This window comes from Parambassis ranga, chromosome 9 (genome assembly GCF_900634625.1).
Source record: "Parambassis ranga chromosome 9, fParRan2.1, whole genome shotgun sequence".
NCBI lineage: Eukaryota > Metazoa > Chordata > Actinopteri > Ambassidae > Parambassis > Parambassis ranga.
Genome location: NC_041030.1, coordinates 1,216,916 through 1,241,212, shown reverse-complemented (window position 1 = coordinate 1,241,212; position 24,297 = coordinate 1,216,916). Strand labels below are relative to the sequence as shown.

The 24,297-nt window shown below is 38.9% G+C and overlaps 1 protein-coding gene across 1 annotated transcript; it reads left to right on the top strand.

Moving 5' to 3' along the window:
• Positions 1-2: 2 nt before the first annotated feature.
• slc15a4 (solute carrier family 15 member 4) lies at positions 3-23,491 on the top strand. The gene is made up of 9 exons (XM_028414796.1): positions 3-205; positions 414-1,041; positions 2,849-3,141; positions 3,746-3,887; positions 4,131-4,211; positions 6,175-6,355; positions 9,401-9,559; positions 13,804-13,962; positions 21,885-23,491. Exons 2-9 carry the CDS (start codon positions 463-465, stop codon positions 22,034-22,036), a joined length of 1,746 nt encoding a protein of 581 aa, XP_028270597.1. The 5' UTR covers positions 3-205; positions 414-462; the 3' UTR covers positions 22,037-23,491.
• The last annotated feature ends 806 nt before the right edge of the window (positions 23,492-24,297 follow it).

Below are 24,297 nucleotides of genomic sequence, written 5' to 3'. Positions count from 1 at the left end.
TAGATCGTCTCCGGAACGACGCAAGCGTGACGGGTTTACACTGAGCCGTGTGTCACGCGATAGTACTGTGACACTGTTTTTGTTGACTTCCAGTTCTCGTTTGATAAAGTGTTGAACAAACACACGACAAACTCAACAATTGAGCGGTTGCCATAGGTTAATGGAGATAACTCATGACCACTGGGACGTGCTTCCATAATTTAAGGTAATGTAAAACCAAACTCGTAGCAAGCTGTCGTTATGCTAAAGCTAGCGTGAGTGTGTACTGAGCTGAGTGCTTGTGTTGCATATGGTTTAGAAATAAAGGCTGTTACTTGGACAACCCAGATGTTGTGAACTGTGGCGCAGCTATGACTTTTCTCTGTGTAAACTAGCGACAACGCTTGTAACACGTATCAATAATTTATCTACAGGTTCTAATCCTAAACAGGAAGAAACCTCACCCCTTGAAGTTGGTTGAGAATGGCTAATAACAGGGATGCCAATGAGAGCACCCCTCTTCTGGACTCAGGCTCTGGGAGCAGACCTTCACCACCATCAGTCTTCCAGGGAAGGAGACTGGCGTGTGCAGCCATCCTACTGGCTGAATCATTAGAAAGAATTGCCTTCTACGGCATCACATCTAACCTGGTTCTATTTCTCAATGGCAGTCCTTTTTATTGGGAGGGCACTCAAGCAAGTCAGGCACCTCTGATGTTTATGGGAGTTACTTACCTGATTTCACCATTTGGAGGCTGGCTGGCGGACGCATACCTAGGAAAATTCTGGACCATTGCTTCAAGTTTGATCCTGTATTTTATTGGCATGCTATTTTTCCCATTCATTTCAAATGATGACACCAGGGTACATCTATGTGGAGAAGAGATGGCATTTCCTGTGCAACCTGTTGAGTGTCTGAGCACAAACAGTACCCCACCAAAAAATGTAACTTGCCCCGTTCGCGCAGCATATTGCGGCCCAGTAATCTACAGTGGACTTTTTTTAATTGCGTTAGGTGTGGGTACAGTGAAGTCCAACATCACTCCATTTGGGGCAGATCAGGTATGGTATAGCATATTTCCTTCATATTTGAAAGTCTGTTTAAAAAGGTGAGGACATAGAGTTGATGTTGTATTGAAGATCCATGACTTGAAAGATATGTCTTCAGGCACAGGCCCGTGGAAAATTGGGTATGCAGTGAGACCTCACAGAGGTCAAACATGTGATTGGATTTCTGTTAAACCATGACATTTCACTGAGACACACGAGATCTTGATTGTAACAGTCATCTATAAGTATTTTATTCCAAAACAGAAATTTTGGATTAGATTCAGACACAGCAAACGTGACAGACACTAAGGAACAACACTTTTATTTTTAACAAAATGTGTGTTTTAACAAGAAGTGAAACACATCTGTCAGATTGACCAGCTACGAGAAATTTACAGGAAATGTTATCAATGCAGTCATTGTTTCTCAAAATAATCTCACCACAAGTGGATAAAACCTTTCAAAGGAGACTTGTGAGTGAATGTGATTAACACTTGAATCCACTATATGCTTGTTACAGAAGTTTTATATTTTCTTTTAATGCTGCTTTTTATCATATTTAAATATACAGCAAGCAGTAGAGCAAAGCAAGAGAAAAATAGCGATATGTAAAACATCAGCTAAGATATTTCTAGTGTTCTAGATCTGAATATGGATTGAAACTGAGTTTACTCCTACATGTGACCTGATTCCAGTCTAAGACATAATGATGGTACCCTCCTGCTGTGTAGAAAATGCCATCGTGATTGTTGTGAATTTGCAACTTCACATCATAAGCATAAAGTTAGTGGGGGCATACACTGTAGCAGGATACCATGGAAACTGTGTGTACAGCCTGGACTAGATAGATCTCAAAGTAGGGACAGGACACTACAGCAGAATTTGAAAGGAAGGGAAATATTACAGCTGTACTATGGCCTATTTGTTTCACTTTATGTGTCAGGCTGTGAGCAGGGTAAGATACAGATCATATTCTGTTCAATCAAAGGTCAACACTAAAACAGGATTTCACTTTTATTCTAGCATAACTAAAAGCTGGAGGCAGTAAAACCTCTTACCCAACTGATCTTGTCTCAAACTAAACGTAATAGCAGCCAAAGCAAATGCTCAGTCGGTAACATGGCAATATAATGTTTAATTTTGTAAGTACCACTACAAAACCGCAGTGCAAAGAGGAATCCCAGAACAATTTACACCGTGTGTCATGGTATTATCTTCTCAGCAGTTATTTGTTGCTGCACCAGTGCATATTTTGTGCGCCTATGTAAAAGACATGTCTTCTTAATCTTGCTTTGATAAAATCTTTGCCTCCATAAGGACAACGTCCTGTAGGATTAAGCAGTGTCATAATGAGAACATTATTTGTCTGTATAGATGCTTAACAGAATTGATTTTAATTTTGCAGATATATAGTTATATAGATATAGTTTAGCTATATTGCAGGTTATCATTGCAGATTCTGCTGAAAGGCAACATGATTTAAGGTCAGGCATGGGATTGTTACTATACCTAAGACTCACTCACTCTGTAGTATTTGAGTCAAATGCAATTGCACAGTCATTCCCTGCAGTTTCAGCTTGTGATCATTGTTCCTCTTTGTCTGTGTCAATGTTCCATTATGTGCTTTTGGTTTTCAGGCTGTAACACATTTTGTGGTTTTGCTGACCGTTGCATCCACCGCTTAAATGTGATGTTTTTGTGTTTCTAGAATCGCCGACATGATTAGTGTTACGTCTCATTTATTTAACGACATTTTGCTTGTACTTTTCATGACAGCAACTGCACGTGTGACTGTCATCCTGTACTGTGTCTGCTACAGGTTAAAGACAGAGGTCCAGAAGCCACCCGCAGATTCTTCAATTGGTTCTACTGGTGCATTAACCTTGGAGCCATCCTGTCTCTGGGAGGTGTGGCCTACATCCAGCAAAACTTCAGCTTTGAGCTCGGCTACATAATTCCCTCTGTGTGCCTTGGAGTGTCCTTTCTGGTCTTTCTCTTGGGACGCACTGTTTTCATCACCAAGCCTGCTGATGGCAGCGCCTTTACAGATATGTTCAAGATCCTGGCTTTTGCGTGCTGTTCACAGAAAACAAAAGAGCCAAACCTGCTCCGGTGAGAATGGCATATCACTTATATGTGTGTTAAAAAAAAAAAAAAAAAAAGGTTATACAAACCTAGAGGAAACAAAAGTTGTAAAAAAAAAAGAAAAAAAATAACCTTCTGACTGGCAAACAGAGCACTCACTTTAACTGTAATCATGTAAAGCATTCATCAGTCTCAAAGAAAAACCTTTAGCAGTATAGGGACTGATCCTGCAGAATAACACAGCTAGGTGTTGTTGATAGACCTTTATCTTAAAGCTGTCTTTGATCCCCCTGTATAGGTATATATATTTTTCCACTGGTTCGTGCATCCATCTTCATTCCCTGTGGTAAAAAGTTATTCTGAAGTGCTGATACTTGACTTTGAACGAAAGTAGCACAATCGGCTCAAAACTTGACATTGAATATTTTAAGTTGGACAATCCCGCAGCCTTTCAAGAATTCCTTATTAAGACATTTTCTCTAGAGATGGGGATTATAGGCTTTAGAATAAAGTTTCTCTCCTATCTCTAGAAGTGTTGTTATTTCAGGGTAAGATGTTCACAAAAATCATTTTATGTTATTAATCACACTGTAGTTCTAAGATTTTTTTTCTTGTTTTTGCTCTTATGAAGCAACAAACCAACATTACTAGACAACGCCAAAGTGACTTACGGAGGAAAATTTCCAGAAGAAAAAGTAGAGGAAGTGAAATCACTGGTGAAAATCCTTCCAGTTTTCTTTGCACTTATTCCTTACTGGACTGTGTACTTTCAGGTAAGATCAACCCATGTTAAGAGAACTGAATTCAAGGGACATGTTTTACAAGAGGAAAAATATGAAGTCAATAAATATACATACACCAGTTTGGTAATTAGTAGACACACACTTGTGTTAAAGTAGAGAAGAGTATTTTTTGCCTCAACTTTAGTGAAGAATTGTTTTGCACCAGACACCCTGGTGATCACAAAGAGGAGAATGACTTCATGCTGATTCTTTAATCTCCTTATTATGTTGCAGATGCAGACAACATACATCCTGCAGAGCCTCCATCTGAGGATTCCTGATATACCCTCAAACAGCAAAGCTGACTCCCATCAGGTAAACTAAATTGAACACACTCGGTATGAGTACCTGTTTATGCCTTATTATAAAAAGCTTCAGTGTGATCGGGCGTTGTAACTACTATTGAATTACAGTGAATTAGACATACCACTATGGAGTTCTAACCAGCTCCCTCACAAGCACTTTTAAACTAGATTTTTCACTGCTAAAACTAAAGGAGTCAGTAGGTCACTGAAACACAATGGTAGGCAACAGCTGGAAGCTGCAGCAAAGGCTGGTAATGCCTTAGAGATTAAGTCAGAACTTCACAGACTAATACCTCACAGATTAGCAACCTTGCTGTGATTGTATCTCTGTCTCTCCACAGCAGCGCCTCCACCTGCCCCTGTCTGAGTGTTGCTGCTGTTTGTTTCTGACTGACACATTGTATGTTGAGTTCTGGAGAGTTTTGATGACTGATGATCATTTAGCAACAGCAATTGAATAGACTAGATGGATGCATTATGTGTACTATAATATGCCTACTCTTACACGTTTACAGGCATTAGAGGTGGTAGCGAAGTGTACAGATTTGAAGGAAATGTGAAGTGAAACACTTGTATACCTGTATACCACACAGTGTAACATGTTGTTCCATAACTGACATATTTATATTCATATTTCACAATAATAAGCACTAGCAATTGTGATGCTGTGAAAATATGTGGCATTAGTATATCTTTATTTTTTATCTATTTTTTTAGGAGCTGTATTGACAGTTTATTTCTTTTAGACTTTTATCTTCCATCAAAAACGGAACTAAGCCCTTTCTGCTACCAGCCACAACACTTCTCAACATCAAAAGAGAAGTGAGATTAGATGCCTCTGCGATTTGCTCTCATCTGACACATTTCAATGACTAACCTGAAGAGGTACCACCCCTTCAAACAAACTGAACCCATAGTAAAACAGTTACTGTAATTATGAGGCCAAAGGTTGTGTTTCAAATTCTTAAAATCATCAACAATAACATTATTAATAACATATCTGTAAATGCTCTAATTCATCCAGGTCATAGTCATTTCCACGAGTTTAAATCGAGGCAACTGGAAAAAAAGCAATCCTTGGGTCCAGTTGCCTCGATTATTAATAATAACAATAATACAAAACTGCTGCACCGTATACTGTATATACTATTCCTGCACATATGCAGTTCAGTTTTAGTTAACAGAGGTGGGCCTGCTGGGACCTCTGTCATCAGTGCCAGGCTTTCCTCGGCAAATAAGACGTCTCATTTTGAACTTCCTCTCATTTTGAATATGATAATGCACAAACAGCCGACAAAAACACTCTCTAAGGAGCTGTGTATAGATTGCCAGCAGTTTCTCCTAGAAATGGAAATTCAATTTTAGAATAAATGATGCTATCAGAAGTGTTAAACCAGAGACGCATCAGGAGCTCAGATGGCACTTTGGAATTTGAATTGCAAAAAACAGCTCCAGCAGTTTGCACTGTTCTATTGCTCACTCAGTGGGCTATTGCCTAAACTTGTAGATACTTTGTGTGCTTTCAATTGATTTTCCATCTGATTGATATGTCATCCAGTCAGTTCACACAGTGTGATAATTCCTAGATTTAGATTTGAGCCCAAAATATTCTTTTCAAGGAACAGTTTGTTTCATATGTCCATTATATAGATAATAACAATGAAAATTTGATATCAATACTACTGCTTCTGCTACTATGTATTACCTACTACTGTTTATTCACCAACAATAAACTTATTGTGTGCTCTCCTTACAGGGAATTGAATTGAATTATTTGCCACTGCATTGTATTTGATTTTGACCACCTGGGGGTGCCAAAGCAGTATCAAGACTGTGCACAACACATGCACTTTTATGTGAACACAAACATTTGGTGAACTGTGTTGGAATGCACTGACATCCTCTGTAGTGTTCATGCTTTGGTACTTTTGCACATTTTTGTCTCATCTCTCTCTTCTCCTTGGATCCCCTAGATGACATTCCGCTTCCCAGCTGCCTGGCTTACCATGTTTGACGCAGTGCTCATCCTTATGCTGATTCCTCTTAAAGACAAAGTGGTGGACCCCATCCTGAAACGTCGTGGCCTTCTGCCCTCCTCCCTGAAGAGGATTGCGGTGGGAATGTTCTTTGTAATGTGTTCAGCTGTGGCAGCAGGTGAGTGCACTAGCAGATACTTTCCCGCTGTGCTGGCTTTTAAGTAGGCCAGACAAATCCTAAGATGACAATATAGTTAGCTCTTATTGTTGGCAATGGATAACTCAGGTGTAGTTCCACATCTGTGTCTCTTGTTAATTTTAATTAACCTGTCCTATTAGAAACACAGTTTCTGAGGAGTTTTAAAACACAACACTAATACATTAGGGTGCAAGGAATATTGTTTCTGAGGCAAAATTGATCTACTTCAGTTGATTTCTTTTTTATTGTTATTTCTTTTCAGCAGGCTGCTTTTTGTGGGACTGAGCAGATGGTCTGTTACAGGCATATTATCTGTCCCTGAATAGAAACATTACAATCCACCTGGCAAAGCCAGCAAAGCCTTGGGTTTGACCTTTTTTACTCTCATTCTGTACATCACAGGGACAGCTGTTGCATCCAACTTTCTGCTCCTGTGTGACTGCAGCCGCATGCAGCAGTGCTCCTCAGTCTTATTCACTCCCAGTCTGCTGATTATTTTAGAAATAAAGTCTCAGTGCAGCAGCACAAAATCTTGGTGCTGCTGCACTGATACATTCCAGCTAAAATGTTTTGTGAGACACACAAGCCTAGAGACGGGAAGAAAGCAAATCAGTAACTCTCTAGAGAATCAATGTGCATTATTTTTTCCACAACCACTGTTTTCACTCCCTTTGCAGGTGCACAATCCTCCACATACAATATGGACACTGTTGTGACCTTTGGATGTTGACTAGTGTGCTTTTGCCAATTCACTACATGCACTTACTGGTAATCAAATTTGACAGCAGGTGTGATTTTTCAAATGAACTGTTAGAAACAAACACACCATCAGTAATTTAAAGTACAGGTTCACATCACTTTAACAGCAGATTGAAAGGTTCCAACAAATGTTTCCATAATCCATAACATAAAAAGCAGTTTTCTATATGTATGCAGCAGTCCTGTGCAGTGAGTGCACTTCACCACAGTGGTATTAGTGTCCACCAGGTGCCATTGATTTGCTTCATATCAAGTATGATGCACATCAGATTTTACTGGTAATTCTGAAAATCCTCAACAGTTTGATTGAGCAAATGGTGCATCTCATTTGTAGCCTGAAGGTATGCTCTGCAAATTTAAGGAAATGGTATACTATGTGTGTGATGCTGGAACACACCTTGTGCCTGACATTCTTCTGGATGTGGTGAAGAAGAGGTGACAAAGTTTGTTGAGGAACAGTCTTCGTATATTTTAGTCTGAAAATTATTAAAGCTTGACTTAGCCTATCAAAAGCAGCATTTTCAGTCAGTGCAGTAAACGGTCTATTGACAAAAACTAATGTGTCTACTTTTCAGTTAAAGGAATATTTTCATTTCAGAGGACATGAGCTTTCCTACAAGGTGCTTTAACATTTTCATCTGAATGTTCAAAGGCCATTCAAGTATTTACTTTTCCATTTGGCTTCTTGAAAGAAAGTGCAATGCTTGCATTTGAATTCAGGCAAAATAAATTCAGAATATTGCAGAAAGCAATTTTGAGTTCCGGGAGTGGAGAGAAAGGGTTTACCCTGATGCAGTGGTTCGGGCATTGGTCACAGATCAGTAGGTGAATACACAACTAGTGTGCAACACACTTGTGACCTGGATTTTTATTACAGATCAGGTGACTGAAAATGCTTTGTAAATCGAGTTCTTGATGTACATTACAGTTTTATTGTAGCATATCTTCTGTTTATTTGAATAGGTGCTCATACAAAAATCATTTGAATCTGTGTGTCATTTATCCCTTGCTTCATATTCATTCAGTTGCACACCCCTGTGTGCTGCCCTAGAATAATATTACATTTTTACCCACATCCTCTGTTGGATTTATGTGTGTCCTCAGTGCTTATCTGCATCTGTCCACTAGCTAAATTATGTTGTTTAGAGACTGACAGATGGATAGCTGTGAATGTCCAAGTGTTGGGTCTTTTGTCCAGAGAATAGCCAGAATCGCCAGTTGAACACATCACATTGTCAGCCTGCCACTCTGTGTCCATAACAGCAGCCACACCGCTGCTGCTCAGCATTAGAATCACTTTCATCACCTTGTGCACGAAATGTGCAGGGCTTTGTCGTGATCAGTGCAGCAATATTTCACAGGGTTTCATCGTAGATACTGATACAGCCAGGAAACAACCGGACCTCCCATGTGCTGCAAAGGAATGGTTGAAGACATGCTGCCTAGCAGGCAGTGAACTGTTTCTGATCATTTGTGTACAACACTCCCAGACTTCAGGCTCACATAGTTATGAGGAACTGTCCTGACATTGGTTTGAAAGCAGTGTTTAGCCTGTTTTCTGATAAGTTTTTGTGCTAATCATGTTTGTTTAAAGCTCAATAGCTGTTAGGTGTCCAGAAAGATCTCTCTTTCTTAAAAAAAACTGGAGCAGATTTGCCAAGGATCATACTGTGTTGTCTGATGTGTTATGTTAAGGGAAAAGAAGCAGGGATGTGTGTATAAGGCTTGCTCTGGGCAACCCAGTGGCTGTGCTGCCCGAGATGGACGGCTGGTATTATAGGATAGCTGGATTACAAGGCAACAACTCCTCTCAAATATAGCATTAAGTGTAGTTATGATAGGAGGCTGTCTCTGGGAGTTATCTGGAAATAGCCGCTGGTTAGATAATAGCTATCGAAAAAAGCTTTTAGGAGGTGGCAGCAGTTGATGACAACTGCTTGGTTATTATTGGACCGTCTGTACTGTCCCATTACAAACTGCTAGAATATGGGAGCGTGCAGATGTGATCTTAATGAAGTGGTGGGGAAGACTTAAACTTGCTAAATCCCTAATGGACTGTCACTGAATCCTCTGACTCTGGCATCGTTCGGATGTTTGTATGGACTTTAGAGTAGTCTCTAAAGTCTTCTGATTCACCGAAAGCTATGTTTATATTTTAGTGTATATTCTGCAGAAACGTGTTAGAGTTTAGTTTTGGGCATCATTTCTTTCTGTACCACTAAGGTAACTGTTATTTTGCACTGTTTTCTTTGTCCACCCCGTCAGGTATCTTGGAGACCAAGCGTCTGGAGATCGTCAAATCCAACGGTACCTTTGACCAGGTGCTTGGCAATGTTACCTACCATGCAGCAGATTTACCAATTTGGTGGCAGGTGCCTCAGTACGTGCTGATAGGCATCAGTGAAATCTTTGCCAGCATAGCAGGTACAGTACTGTGGTATTGTGTTAAAACCTCTCATTTAATGCCATGTTGAAGTAAACACTATGACTTAGACCAACCATTAAATGCAGCTGTTCTATAATAACAAACACCATGCTTCATGGTGACCTGGGCTTGCCTCCTATCTTCCTGTAATCCAATGAAGACTAATTTGTTTGCTCTTTTTGAAAACCTTTATTAATTGCCAGTCTGCACCAGCTTAGTATGTTTATACTGTTTTATATTTCTATATCTAGTTGTAGGTCTGAAACAATTTGGTCATTCAGTATATTTATCAGCCTTTAGAAAGATAATGTTGCTGAACTTAGACTTGAACAACCCAACAAGAAACCCTAGATCATACATGCATCCACAGGCTTGAATGGTAGGCACTAGGCATGTGCCCATCAATGTCTCCCATCAATCTGAACACAGTAAACCTGGACTCAGACCGCATGACCTTTTTTTCTCTTGCTTGCAAATTTGCACTTCTTTTTCCATTAGCCACCACTGTAGAAAGGCTCATTTATAAAATTGATTGTTTTTGTTTTCTCTGACCACATTCATTACTAAAAGAAGGTGGTTCACCTCTATCCTTCCAGGCTTTGATATTGCACAGTTCTTAACCAGTTTTTTATAGATTCTGTAATTTCTCATGTTGATGCAATAGTTTGACCCTTTTGAAAACAGTAACATAAACTGAAGGAGGTTCTCACATGTTGCCAGAATAAATATATTAATCACTACAGGCACTCACTTACTTGCTTAGAGGACATCTTTATGCAAATGATTTTCACACCCGTCAGTGACCAGCCGCACAGTAGTGGGTTTTCTCTGCTCATTGTCCTAACAGATGCTGTGCATAGCAAGATGAATTACTACACATAATGTACAGCAGATACACTGCCCCGTATACTGCTGAGGGTATAATCACAGTGGCGACACAATTAACACTATGGCATAAACCTTTCACCTAAATGTTTATCCAGCTGTTGTGTTGACATTTAACACAATGAACTTAAATATTGTATGTGCCAACATATGTAATTGCAGTTGTAGTGTGTGCCCTGCTGCCACCAACTCGCACACACCCCCGCACTACATACCCAAAGGATATAATACTAATAAATACTACAAAGGAAGTTCACCTTGTAATTACCCAATTAATAAGCTTCACCAGCTGACACACTGTTCACAAGGATATATTACTCAGAAAATATTGGGGCATGCCAACAGTTTGAGTGGTTAAGAGGTACCACATATTAATTCCCACATTTAGAGGCATTGTATTGTTCATGCAGCTGTAAATAGTTCTTGATTTACTGCAAACCTGATGGTATGTTTTAATTCATTTCCTCAATATGCTAAAACTGTATCAAAGAATTCAGAAAGCCTATATTTTTAAAGAAAATATTACAATTCAAGGAATTTGTTTTCTTTTTACTTTTCTACTGGAAAAATGTAAACATGCCTTCAGGTCTGATTTGAATCTGTTTTGTATCTCACTTGCTGACCTGATGATTCATTCCAGTAATTATCATTCTAAGATGTGAACATCAATATGAGGCTACCCATAATCCTTCACTGGAAGTTTTAGGGGTGGTTGCTTTCCTCAGAGAAATAGATTTCCTGTTCTTTTCTGGAGAATGACTCAAAAGAAATGCATTGCATAAAAGCAGGTCAGAATAGTTCATGCTTAAACTGACAGCTGCAAAATTCTTTTTGATACTTTCCGGGCATCAACTAAAAACTGCACAGTAATTTGACTCTCATTTCTCATGAGCCATGGCCTGAAGTGGCATTGCCATTTCATTAACATCAATGGAAAGTAAGTGCATTTCGCCCTATAAATACAATAATGTGACACAGTGAGGATTTTCTCTATGCTATGTTAAATTGCGTCTGCACAGCAGCAACAACGTTCTTCTTTAATAGTACAGTGAAGTTTGTGTTTGTGAGAAATACACTAAATTCTGTAGAATGTTGCAGTGTGACATCTGTGGCATTTTCCCCTGTATTTAATTATCAATTGCACTATGAAAAAGAAAGACACCAAACCCTTGTGGGAAGAATAATATATAATAATATATAGCCTACTTACATACAAAGTCTGCACAACCGAAACCTGCCTTGTGTTCTGTTTTTTTTTCTTCCACTACAATACCCTCAGGCCTCAATTATCTTAGTATTAGTTATTCGAGTTTCTAGGCCTCTGTTGAGTCATTCTATGGGTCTAGTTGTTGTTGTTGTTGTTGTTGTTGTGGGCTCTTCCATATTTGGTTATTTCTAGATCAAATTTAAGACATTCATATTTGATTATAATTTATTACAAGAGTAAGATTAGCTAATCAAATCACTTAATTGTTTTTGCTTGAATAAACATTAATCATCTTTAAGTGTAAAACCAATCAGTACTGAAATTCGTTCGGTAAGCTTGGGTGTTATAAAGCCTTTGAAAAGATATCCATAAGGCTTCTATAAAACACTGGAATTTACACAAATCTTACAGAGTGCCTATGAAAGTCAAATCTAGACTTAACAAAGCTATAGGGAACCTTAAAATAAACTTATTCTCTCCTCTCCCCTTATACCATCCCACAGGGCTTACTTCAAGGAAAATTGGCTGACAAAACTGTGGCATGTGTCTGGTAAAGAGGAATATTTCCCCTTACTCGTCCTCCGTTTGAATAAATCTGTTTGAAACCTCAGATGCAAACCCACAATGCAAGCCCCCTGTTTTGTAGGACAATCTGTAATTCTTACCACATACAGCTTTTAAGTTTGCAATACATAAGTAAATATTCTGTTTATGTAATTATGTATTGCAATTTGAAAAAGTTAAACACTATGTTATTTTCTAAGGAAAAAAACAACAATATATCGCCTGTGTATATACAATTAAATTCTTCCTCAATCCTTTCAGATGAGAAAGGTCATGCTGTTTTGTTTTTTCATCCTGTGAAAGCCATGCGCATCACTTTGATTGTATCTCAAATTGTTGCAGAGAGACAATAGTAGTATTTAGCATAATGTTACAAAGCTTGCCTGTACTGTTCTCTCTCTATCTCAGAATCCTCACCAACCTTTGCAGTCACCTGTGATATGCATAGCTATTGACCTGTGTTGTTTGCTATCAAAAGGTTAGCTTAAGATATAAACAAATATATTTTTGTGAACTTTAAAAAGGTCATTCTTGTTTGCTGCTGAATGATAACCTTATGGGTTCCTCATCTCCTACTTTAAGAAGCTTTGTTTTACTACAGGTAGGTTTTAAAAAAACTTCTGTCACATAAATGTATTGATTCATTTGTGCAATGTCCCTCTACCAGGAAGGTGTTTAAAGGCAAACATATTCAAGAACAACTCCCTAATCTCTCCTGACAGATGTAGCTATAGGGCATCATTTAAAAAATCATGTGTTTGAGGTGCCATGAAATTATCAATGTCAGTTCACAACAAGACAGGTCTTTAGGCAAAAGAGACGCCAAGTTAATGTTTTTTTTTTATTTATTTTTTTTTTTGGGGGGGGGGGGCATACTCGGCTTACTTTCTTATAAGTTCTTTGCCCACTTTCTCTGTCCTTTTCTTTCATGGCAGTAAATACAGAGTGTTGTTAGATGTGTTATGTTCCAGACATAACATTTTCGACCATTATGAAGGACAGTAGGTCCCCAACAATGACACTACACCACCATGGAAAGTTAAAAGCTAAGCAGCTGCTGAGGAAGCATTTTAGTTTGATACACAGTGTATTTAAAAAGCCACTCTCATTAAAGCCCATTATGTTACATACATAGATAATGACTTCTGTATACCAAGTACATGTGTAACAGTGCTACTGTCAGACATTAAGTACATAGATTGTGTTTAGACAAAGCAACTATTAGCAGCTACCACTGTCATTGGCCATATAGTCAATGATCCACAGCAGTGTTTCTTGATTTGTTAGCCACTGACTGGTAACAGGCCGCAGAAAGCTACAACTGGGCTGTCTGCCGACCTTTGCCTTTGTACTTTTGTCATGCTGCGATGAATATCCCCAGCTGAGTGAGATGGCAGTGAAAACAATGATGCCTTACCATTCAATTTACCTCTGCAAGACTACATTTTCATTTGACAGCCATGAACACAAACTACCAAAACATATATACATATAAAAGAAGTTTGGGAAACACTGAGCTAGAGTATTTCCAATATGTCTAACTGATATATTCCACATATTGAAACATGTGTGTGCTCTTTGTTGCAGGTCTGGAGTTTGCTTATTCTGCAGCCCCCAAGTCTATGCAGAGTGCCATCATGGGGCTCTTCTTTTTCTTCTCTGGAATTGGCTCCTTTGTGGGCTCTGGATTGTTGGCCATTGTCTCCCTCAAGGCGATTGGCTGGATGTCTTCCCACAAAGATTTTGGTAAGAGATACAGTAGATTAGATTATTCACAATACTACAATAATGACTCAACAGAAATGTAGTCTACCTCATCTGGTATTTGGTTCTGTGTCATTCTAAAGGCCACATCGAATTCAGTTATTCTCTTGTTTCTTAACCCTTCTAGGGAATTGATCCTGTGCACATAAACAAGCATTAGACCCACTTTGGTATCAGATTTCAGTGTGCATTGTATTGGTCCATTTTTATTTTACATACTTCCAGACTCATACACAAGATAACATTGTCTTTTCTCAAATTAGACAAATTATGCTTTTCTCTTCAAAATAGCTTCATGACATCATCGTCACAATAGCACAGTGGTGAATTTGTTCACACAGCTGGTTCTGTTAGATGCCCAGTGCACAAGACTGAACTATTGACTATCTGCATCCACTGTGTACATGAAGAAAATTATTTATATTGATGTATTGACACAATACAGAAATGTGTTTTTCACAGACATTTCTTTAAGATGCTCATTGCTTAGACTGATTTAATATCCACTTAAAGAGTTTGTAAATTAGTCACAGAAAAGGTCTGGACAATTCTCTTGCTTTAAGAGTGTTTCACAGTATAAATAGGCATGTCCGACCAATGACAAAGCATGTGTAAATCTGCCCAAGTGGTAAAATGAATAGCATGACGGTGGCAGCAGATGGATGGGCTCCATAATGAGTGCAGGCTCCCAACCCAGATGCACTTTTCCCTGAGCATGCGGTAAATAAGCCAGCATTGTAAATTGTTTATCCTCAAACACCTAATAGCTCATTAATACGGTGGGCCGACAAGAAGGGAGGTACTTTTGATGATGTTAGCATTGGAAGATGCTTGGTGTGCCTTATGAATCCATCCTTTGCTCAGTCTTGCATCACTTGAGGGAAGTTAAACTAAAGCCGAATTGCCTGTAAGATTGATTTTGCTTTCCAAAACAAGTAATTTGAAAGGTGAGGTGCAGAATTGGAACAAAACATCCTCCTGGCCATTGATAAAAGAAACATGGAACAAAGGCTTAGGCATTAAGGAATCTTAGTTTGTTTTTGTGGCTGTTTTTCAGTTTTTGGATGTTAGCTTCTTCCACATCTCATGGCTCTCTAGGTGGAATGGATTCAACTTATTTCCATGGCTGCAGGCAGAATAGTGTGTGGTAAACAGCATCTTGGGTGAGCTGTGCTGAGCTGTACCAAACTGAGCGGGCCTGAAGACAGACAGCAACATTAATCACAGACTGGGGGTCTGATTACGTAGCCCTGCTCCTCTTAAGTAAAGCTGTCCCTGGAGCGTTACATGGAGACGGCACTGCTAGTTTGGCATTTCATTGGTGGATGATCAGCTCTCTTGTGCTGTTACTCTGTCACTGCTCTTCTGATGTTAGTTTGCACAGGTAGGGTGTCCATTAAGTTTGTCCTTTACTACTGTATTTCCAGAAAAAAAAAAAAAAAACGTAGAAAGTTTGACGCTCATGCTCTTGGCTAGATTATAATGACAGGAGAAATTGTAGAGGTGCTAAAACCCCATAATTCTACATTTGGGTATAGGGGCAGTCACAAAAATGTGCTGCAGTGCTGTGAAATTTATTCACCCCACTCCTATCTTGATGTCTTCAGAAGTCTTCTACCTTTGCTTCTGTCTTCTTGTTGAGGCACTCAGAGATGGATTCACTTGAGTTGTGCCTTACCTTGGACTCATGGACTGATTCTTTGAGGATAGTTTGTTAAAAGACAGAAAAAGTCTAGTTGCCCTTAGAAATAGTGTATACATCAGACGTTATTTGCTGTGGCCCTTAATGTTCCCTAGGTTAGCAGCGTATTTTCGCTTGCCACTCTTCCATGTGTCCTTTTATTACCTGTTGTTTTTAAGATAGTGAAGACATAGACTTAAGGAGAGGGAGGCCTGCTTAGATTAGGCTAGGCTGGCCTTGTACTGTGTGCCCTTACCTGTTTTCTTCTGTCCCCTCTCTCCTGAACAGACATTGTAGACAACTCATCCCTCTGAAAATGGGATGATCACACCTTTTGTGTCTAGTCTTTCTGCAGCCGGTTTTGTGTATTTAACCTTAAAATTGGCTTATTGTTTTGACTTTTTTTGATTTGCCCTTATTATGATGCAAGGTGTTAAGTATGAAAAAAGTTTGTTACTTTTTCCTGTTTGCTGTAGGCATACATTTAACAGTGTATGTAGCTGCTGTTGTCATTAGTGTGGTAGTTTCTATTTGTCACAGGTCAGTGTTTATTAGGGATGTTCGATACCACCAGCCTGAGTACGAGTTTGCTGATACAAATACTTGGACTTAGAGGAAGACCTGTCTTTTAAATTTCATGTTTCATGAGCTACTCACCAAATTAAAATGAAAGTTGAGTTTTTAACTTGAATTTGTGCCTATTTTAGTTCCAATCTTTAGATTCTGAAGCTGAAGGTTTTTATTATATTAGATGTATGGAAAATATTTCTCTCATCTGGATTAAAGCAGCAAACATTCAGTCAGAGAAAAAAAAATATAATTTGTTGTATGTTGTATTATTCTTAATTTGACTATGGGCATATACAATTTATTTCAACCGTAACCACATTCTAATTCTTCTCTGTGCAAATATCCGCTGATTCAGGTTTTCCTTCAATAGTCTATAGGCATCAGGCTTTGCGCATGGAGAGGAGGAGCAGATGAATTACCTGTCAGTATATGTGTGTGAGGAGTGAGAGGGAGAGAGTGAGTGGATTTGTGAATCTCTGTTATATTTAAACATCTTGTTGAGAAAAAAAAAACATGGAATAGATGTGTGGTGGCAGGTGTTGATTGTGTGGCGGCCCGCACGCATTGGTCTTCGTATGGGAAACCCAGGCCTGTTTCTTGTGTCATCCAGGATGTGAGCTACTGAACTAAACAGCTGCTCACTCTCTACACTGCACTGTGGCAGCACACCGCAGCAGGTCTCTGGCAAAAACTACTACTCGACATACGTTTTTTGTTGTTGTTTTGTTTTTGCCTTGGGTACCTGGTCAAAAAAAACTACATGGTCACATCTGCTTGAGCAGTGATCCTTCATGTTTTTAATCAGATTATGATCTGATTAAAATGATCAATTATACAGATCTTGTATACAATCACTGCATCATTATTTCATAAACCAAATGAATCAAAGATCAACCTTGGCTGTCTACAATATTACCCTTTTCATTGGTGACTTTTTGTCTCTAGGAAATGTTTTTTCCTTTAATATGCTCTCCTTTTGTATAGGCGCCATTCACTCAAGGATTTTTTCTGTGGTCACATGACAGGAAATGGCCTTTTCTTTGGCCAGTTTTCAGGTCCTGACTAATGTAATATCAGATGTCTGAGATGTTGTCAGTAAGCTGACATTCACACATCCTGCTTGGTCACATTCAGTTAAATGTCAGTGTTTTTATAGAAACCTTTTAATGTCAGATTTAGAAGTTTTAACACGAACTCCACAAATTCAGTCAGAATGGCCGTATGAAATACATCATTTTTAATCTGTGCGGTAGACATGTCAGAGGTAATGGAGGTGACAAGAATAAAGTTAGAAATTTATGGTCATTTACCAAACTCCAGCAAGTTTTTCAAGCCAGAAGGAGAGCTGCAGAAAATATATTTATAGCTGAAACAAAGATGCATTGATTCTGATTAAGGCAGAGGATGGCAGTAAAGGCACTGGAGCGTTAAAATGTTGGGTCATTGCACTGAAGGTCTGGGTCAAATGATCCATTTTCAGACATTAAATTAATATTGACCCGTTTCATCTGGACTCACATGATCTCCTCAAACACACTAGCAGGTAAATTGCCCTGTCCTGTTAAAGTTTATACCACTCAGATATTAGATCAGGGGCATTCAGTGTAATCACTGTGTTGATATGCAATGGCAGTGTTAAACAATACTGGTTTCTTCTTCACCGGTTTGTTTACATTATTCCCTCCATTAAAAATAATTGTCAAGTTTTTGTGGCATTCATTAATATTTTTTATGTCCCTTTCAAGTCTTGCTGTTGTAATTGGCCTTCCACATTTTTTTTCTAAAATGCTTGGCAGCCAAGTGGACCCTGGGGGTGGAGACTGAAAGGAGGAGGTTGAGCCTAATTTAATATAAAATTAAATTAGAGCAAGAAGTTGAAACCTTGCACAATTTTCAGGACTGTTCCAAAAATGGGAAGTAGCTGTTTCTCAGTCCCTTTTTATTTCTAGTAAAAGTTTTAGAAACTAGAACAAAGGTTATGATCCAGTCATCTGTCAGGGTAATCTTAAGGCTGCTGCAACATTTATTTTTTTTTTTGTTAATAGAATCAAAATTTGTTGCAGGCCTGGTGCCAGTTACATTCAGTATCTGCCCAAGAGCAAACTGGGTTGGATGTGCTGTTGTAAATCCAACATTTTCATAGGAAGGGCTTATGTTTAACATTAAACACTCTAGATCAGGGGTGGCCAAACTTTTTTCGGGGAGGGTCAGATTCGATAATGCGAAACTCTCCGAGGGCCAACAGTCCCCGATGTCATTATTTTAAACACTAAAAACTGTGTATGCTGTTTTGTAATATGTTATATCTTACACAACAAACAAAATAACATCTTAGCATTCAGATGAACAGATCAGAAAATGTATATGAATATACAGCATAAATTTAAAACTTTCAGAAACTGTGTGGTTGTGATAACAGAGCAACAGGCAAGTTATTGACGCTCCGCTCCACTCCCCTGCCCTCCTGGAGCCCCCCAGTACTCCGGCACATTCCCCAGAGAGGGACGCTCAATGCTGCACGGGGAGGCTGCTCTCTGGCCGGGCAACCCGCTCCCATGCGCCCCGTCCATGAATTCTAATAGGGCTACTATACTACAACAACTAATAATAATATTTAGTGCGCACGTTATTCGTGGCCACAATTTATTTCTTTTACCATGTCACAGAGGGGCTCCGTAGTTTTGGAGAACGTCCCTTGTACAGACGCTCTCCGATAGCAGGTTGTCTGCAGAAGCATGTTTAGTCTCGCAGTGAATTGTGTCGAAGTGCTGAACCGGTGTTGTGCACCTAACATTCACAGCATGTCTGTGTTCTCCTTATTTTGTAATTATTCACACAAACATGCACATGAGAGTGGGAGAGAATCCTCTATATGCTTGTTACACATTTTGACATTATCGAGTGTGATCTGCAGTACCAATCATGTGTGATCATGTACAGCACTGGTTGAATTGAATCAACCTCGTTCTTTGATCAGTAGCAAAGGTTTACATGTTAAAAACATGTGCAACAACTGAGGAATAACATGGAGGTCATAGAGGAGTTTGGTTTTAAAAAATCACCACTTTGTAATCATATAACATGTGTAACAAAAAATCATTTTCCCTCTGGGATAAATGAAGGAATTCTGATTTTGGTTCTGATATCTTTGGACAGTTTTGTGTGCATGTTTGCAGAAAATCAATTTGATGCTAGTTTACAATGGGGAAAATATGCTTCCCTTTCCTGATGGAGAAGCAGTATTTTTTGTATAAGTTAAGCACCAATCAGCACAAATGGAAACATTCATTGCGGGCGTTAATCTGTGTGTACAGTGTAGCATTTATTTGAATGAATGAATAATTTTTATTTTTGTTTTTTTTTCAATACAGTACAATTACAAAATACAATTGCACAATTCACCTCAAAACCAAAAAAGGGAATAGGCTGAAGCATCTAGCCTATTTTTGCCTATCCTTACCCTAGATTTACCCCAAAATGTCAGCCAAAGATTTTACTACATTAAATCACATAATTTACCTTTGGGTTTTCCTTTTACAAAAAATATGGAGAAGAAATTTGTAACTGAAATGATTCTATTAATGAAAATTATTAACATGGTAAGTACCATGATCATAGACATAGACATAGACTAGTGCATCCAGTACTCCCAACTGGTACCAGCAATGCCTGATGTCTGTGTGGTGTTTGGCACCAGTTGCAGAGTACACGCTGCACAAGAAAGGTGCAAACCAGTTCATTCAAATGAGGCAGCACACAGCAAGTTGTTAATATTTTGGTAAAAAAAAGAGTTCAAGAAGCGTTGCAGTTTTATTCATCATACTTTAGAGAAAAGATTTTATTTAAGACCATGCAATAAAAAGTCAGAATGTTCGATCACAGTAATTGCAAAATCATGAGGATTGGGAATAAAATGATATTGGAAGTAAATTATTTTGAACTTTGATCTCCACTGCTGCAGCATCAGTTGATAGGTTCTGTTTCAGAGCTGTCATGTGTTTACTACCAATTTACATCAGGCTGCTACAAAATAACCCTCCACACCTCTGTGCACATCAGATGGTTCTGTCTTTACTGTCTTACAGGTGTATCATTAGTCTTGTGCGTTCACATTCTGTTGTTGTTGTGCATTGTATGCTTTGTTCACAGGGCCTCTGCCCTTTCGATAAAGGATCAGGATCAGAATCAGAAATACTTTATTGATCCCAGGGGGATCAATAAAGTATTATGATGACCACCCTTACACTTTGTATTTTACCTTTTAAAGTTTCAAATAGTCTGAAAAGTCAGATGGTAAAATAAATGAAAAGTTATATGCCAAAAGCACCTTAATCCAGGAGGCTTTGAACTGGCAGGTGTAATTGGACTGTATTTGAGTACACACAACATGAATTGAGAATTGCATATCTGAATAATATCAAGGCTGCTTCTCTTACTGTGGCTCTGTATTCAGTGTGACAGCTCCACATGGAGAAGCTAATAGAATCCTTCAGCAGAAAACAACAGATTGCTCCGGGGGTTTTACATTTACTCATTGGCAGATAATGTAGGATGCAAGCTATAGGTGTCTCTGGCCACACGTAAAACTCTTCCTTACATGGAAGCTGCTACATGAACCAAAGACATGAAGCAAAAAGAGAAAAAAAATAATCTCCCTTTTCAACAAGTAGCACACCCTACTACAACTGCAAAGAGCATCATCTCATGCTGTGGGCTACAAAGTCAATTGGTCTGCCTGACATGGTCAAGAGGACAAAAGCTGCTCTAAGGCCAATCCAATTGTCTCCATACTTGAACAGCAAAGACAATTGTACTGTCATCTGCTTTGCTCTCCATGTAAACCCCAAGCAAGACGAAAACAGGATTTGTTTTGAGCTTCCCTCTTGAGCTTTGTTGCTGAATTTGTTGGTAACCACTTCAGTCAACAGTGCAGAAAATGTTAGCACCATTGGGCTCACTGCATTCTACAAAAGAAGTAGGAACATTTTGTAGGAACAAATGTGGACAAATGCCATCATTTTTTTTTTTTATTCATACTGTATGTCGTCCTTACTGCAGCAGGTCTGTCTCTTCCATCCACGTGTAAACAAGTCATGTTTCAGTCCCACAAATCACAGTGGAAGCATCAGTTTGTTTTTGCTTTCCTTTTTATTGCTTCTCCGTCCCATGAGGAAACAAACCACGCTTTAATACCGATGAAAGACTCCCCGGCTCGAATCATAACTGAGGCCCTGTATTGTTCTGTTATTTTTGATACTTCAGTCCCACATCATCAAGAATACTGTCTTTTTGTATGAGCGCTGAAGTGCAAGGTCAATCGCTGTCACTTTCAGAAGGTTTCACAGTGCTGAATGAGAAGTAACAAGCGCTGGCACCCCCTGCTGAATCCTAATTCCTGACAGAATCCCTGCCATGCTCACTTCAAGCCCACTATTAGGTCTAGCAAACACACAGCAGCCTGCTATAGTCATAAGCTCCTGGCCATTTATCTTTTGCCTTTAGGATTACTTGTGATAGAGCCCACCTTTGGAATACTCTGTAAGTGATGCTTTTGTTCTCTGAAATGTGTCATTTGGCTGTGCAGCTGACAGTTTCTAAGTGCCTTTTTTGTGTTTGGAGTCTAAGCTAAATCATCTCACTGTCTCTCTTGTAGGAAATATCAACGACTGCTCTCTGCACTACTACTTCTTCCTTCTGGCAGGCATCCAGGGCGTCACCTTGCTGGTCTTCCTTATTGTCTCTGTAAAATATGACAAGCAGAGAGCCAAAACAGGGAATCAGAGGCAAAGCCACGCCTCCTCTTGACCCCAGCACACCTCACAACCCACCCTTTATCACCATACCTGCCTTTTCCTGTGGAATTTCTCAGTGCCCAAAGATCCTTTTGAATAGGTACTCACTAAACACACTTTGTCCTCCACAGGGATCCGTTCCTATCACACACCACCACGTGACTGCACACAATACCACACAAAGTATAGAAATATTTGCAGGAGTTGTGTTTGAATATTGTCAGCTGAGCCTCTGTGTTTACTCCTATTGCCTGTTTTTGATCATTTGCACTTGAGGGGTGGTGCCATAAATTATGATTGATGTTGTCTAATCATTGTTTTTTATAGTTAGATTTTTACTTTCTCTTTTCTAGCAGACTTTTTTTTGGACTTAAGCTAACACTTTTTCTGACCCTGGTGTCTCATCTCAGTATGTCATTTACATAGATGACCTGGAATCGGGTATTTGTGCATTAAATGTGGTTGAACGTCGTGTCCCCTTTGCTTATATAGCAGTGATTACTTTATATGGGGGAGTTGCTTTAAAGGCAGGCTTTTGTTTGAGATATACAAATAAACAAACTTGGATTAATCTAATATTAAAATCTAATATTTAGAGAAGGAAATCCACCACATTTGTTTTCAGTCTGCAGTCTCGCAGCGTACACTATAAAGACACATAAATCCTCACTCAGCTGCATACAGTACAATAACTCCTAATGTTAAAAAGATTCTCAGTCACTCCTGTGAAGCCTCACAACTCATTTTATATTTCTGGTCAGGCTGCAAAATCCTGAACAACTAATTGAAGACTTGGCAAGGGTGTGTGGGAAAATGATAAAACAAATTTAATTCAAAACAATTAACTCATTCAAAGATCATTTCTGTATTTGGCGTTTTATAACAAAATATTGTAAATCTGACCTTTCACTGCATTTGCCCTGAGGACATTTTACGTCATTATCATGGCTTTGCAGCTTTGCCAGAAAGAAGCTCCTGTTTTGTTGTATTTATAAGACTGTGATGCTTTTGTTTTAGCTTTATCATAAGAACAAATGTGTGTGCTTGTGTGTGCGTGTGTGTGTGTGTTTCTTCAATCCTCAGATTAAGTAGAGCACATTTGAATTTTTATTAAAATGAGAAACCTCTCAGGGCTCTAAGAATTGTGTCGAGTGACATTACTCTCCAGGAAATGTAAAACTGCCTCTTGGAAATTACAACTGTGTTTTATCATCTGGTGTAAATAAAGTTGCATTTGTAATGACACATGAAAAGCCAGAATCTCACTGACAGGAAAAAGAGTGTTGTTTGATTGGATAATGTCTGTGCCTTGTTTTATCACATATTTTATATGTTCCTGCTTTGACCTCTGTCATTTTAAAGAGATTTAATACTTTTATTTTGGAATTATTTTCTTTTTTCAATGGTACAGAGGTGGAATTGTGTTTTGTGGTTATATTTGTGCCTATTAAAGCATATTACAGAGAGAGTTTGAGTTTCTGTCTAAATGAGGGATTTTCCATCTGTTATACCACTTTACCTGCTACTTACAAAGACGACAGCAAAAATGTGTTTTTGTTTCTTTGTTACAAACAAACTATTTTTTTAAACATTAACACATTTCTAAAAGGAAAAAGAAACATATTTGAGACGGACGCTGAGGAGACCAAAGGCTCAGCAGGCTGGTTTAGCACCCAGTTCACCCACAGGTGCCTGACCATGAAGTGTACACTCAGCAATTTATCTGCTTAATAACGGTGATCTTAGATGATGAACCTCAAACCAAGAAATAATTTTCAGTTTCATGTTGAGAAGATTATTTTTGAATTGTTTACTCACCCACGCAGTCTTCTACAGCATTAATGAATTCTGATTGTTTCAGGGATGCTCTTTGTATCATCCAAGAAGCACAGTTGTTTTTACACAAACTCTTAAGACTTGGCCAAACTGTTCTTTCTTTCTTTTTAACATGTTAGCCAGTGTTGCTTTGTGGCAGGAAGCATTAGCCTGCTGAAATGGGGCAATGCCAACATGATCTGCACCAATTTTTAGGTAGGTGCTACGTAACATCTAAATAAAAGACAGGACCGGAGTTTTCCAGACAAAACATCGCCCACAAAACACCACACTGCCTCTTCCTGGATAAGTGTGATGTCAAAGAAAACTCGGACCAGGCCACCTTCTTTTTTTTCTCCCCTGTTCAGTTCTGATGCTCATTGTAGGAGCTTTTCAGTAGTAAACACTGTGACACCTTTTTTGCATCTGAACACCCTTGTTTGAGCTGATAGGAAGGAG

Excerpts from the sequence above, each read along its gene's own strand:
- slc15a4 (XM_028414796.1), top strand. The coding sequence starts at position 463 with ATGGCTAATAACAGGGATGCCAATGAGAGCACCCCTCTTCTGGACTCA. Across the intron at positions 4,212-6,174 it reads GCAAAGCTGACTCCCATCAG|ATGACATTCCGCTTCCCAGC; the intron begins GTAAACTAAATT and ends TGGATCCCCTAG. Across the intron at positions 13,963-21,884 it reads GTCTTCCCACAAAGATTTTG|GAAATATCAACGACTGCTCT; the intron begins GTAAGAGATACA and ends TCTCTCTTGTAG.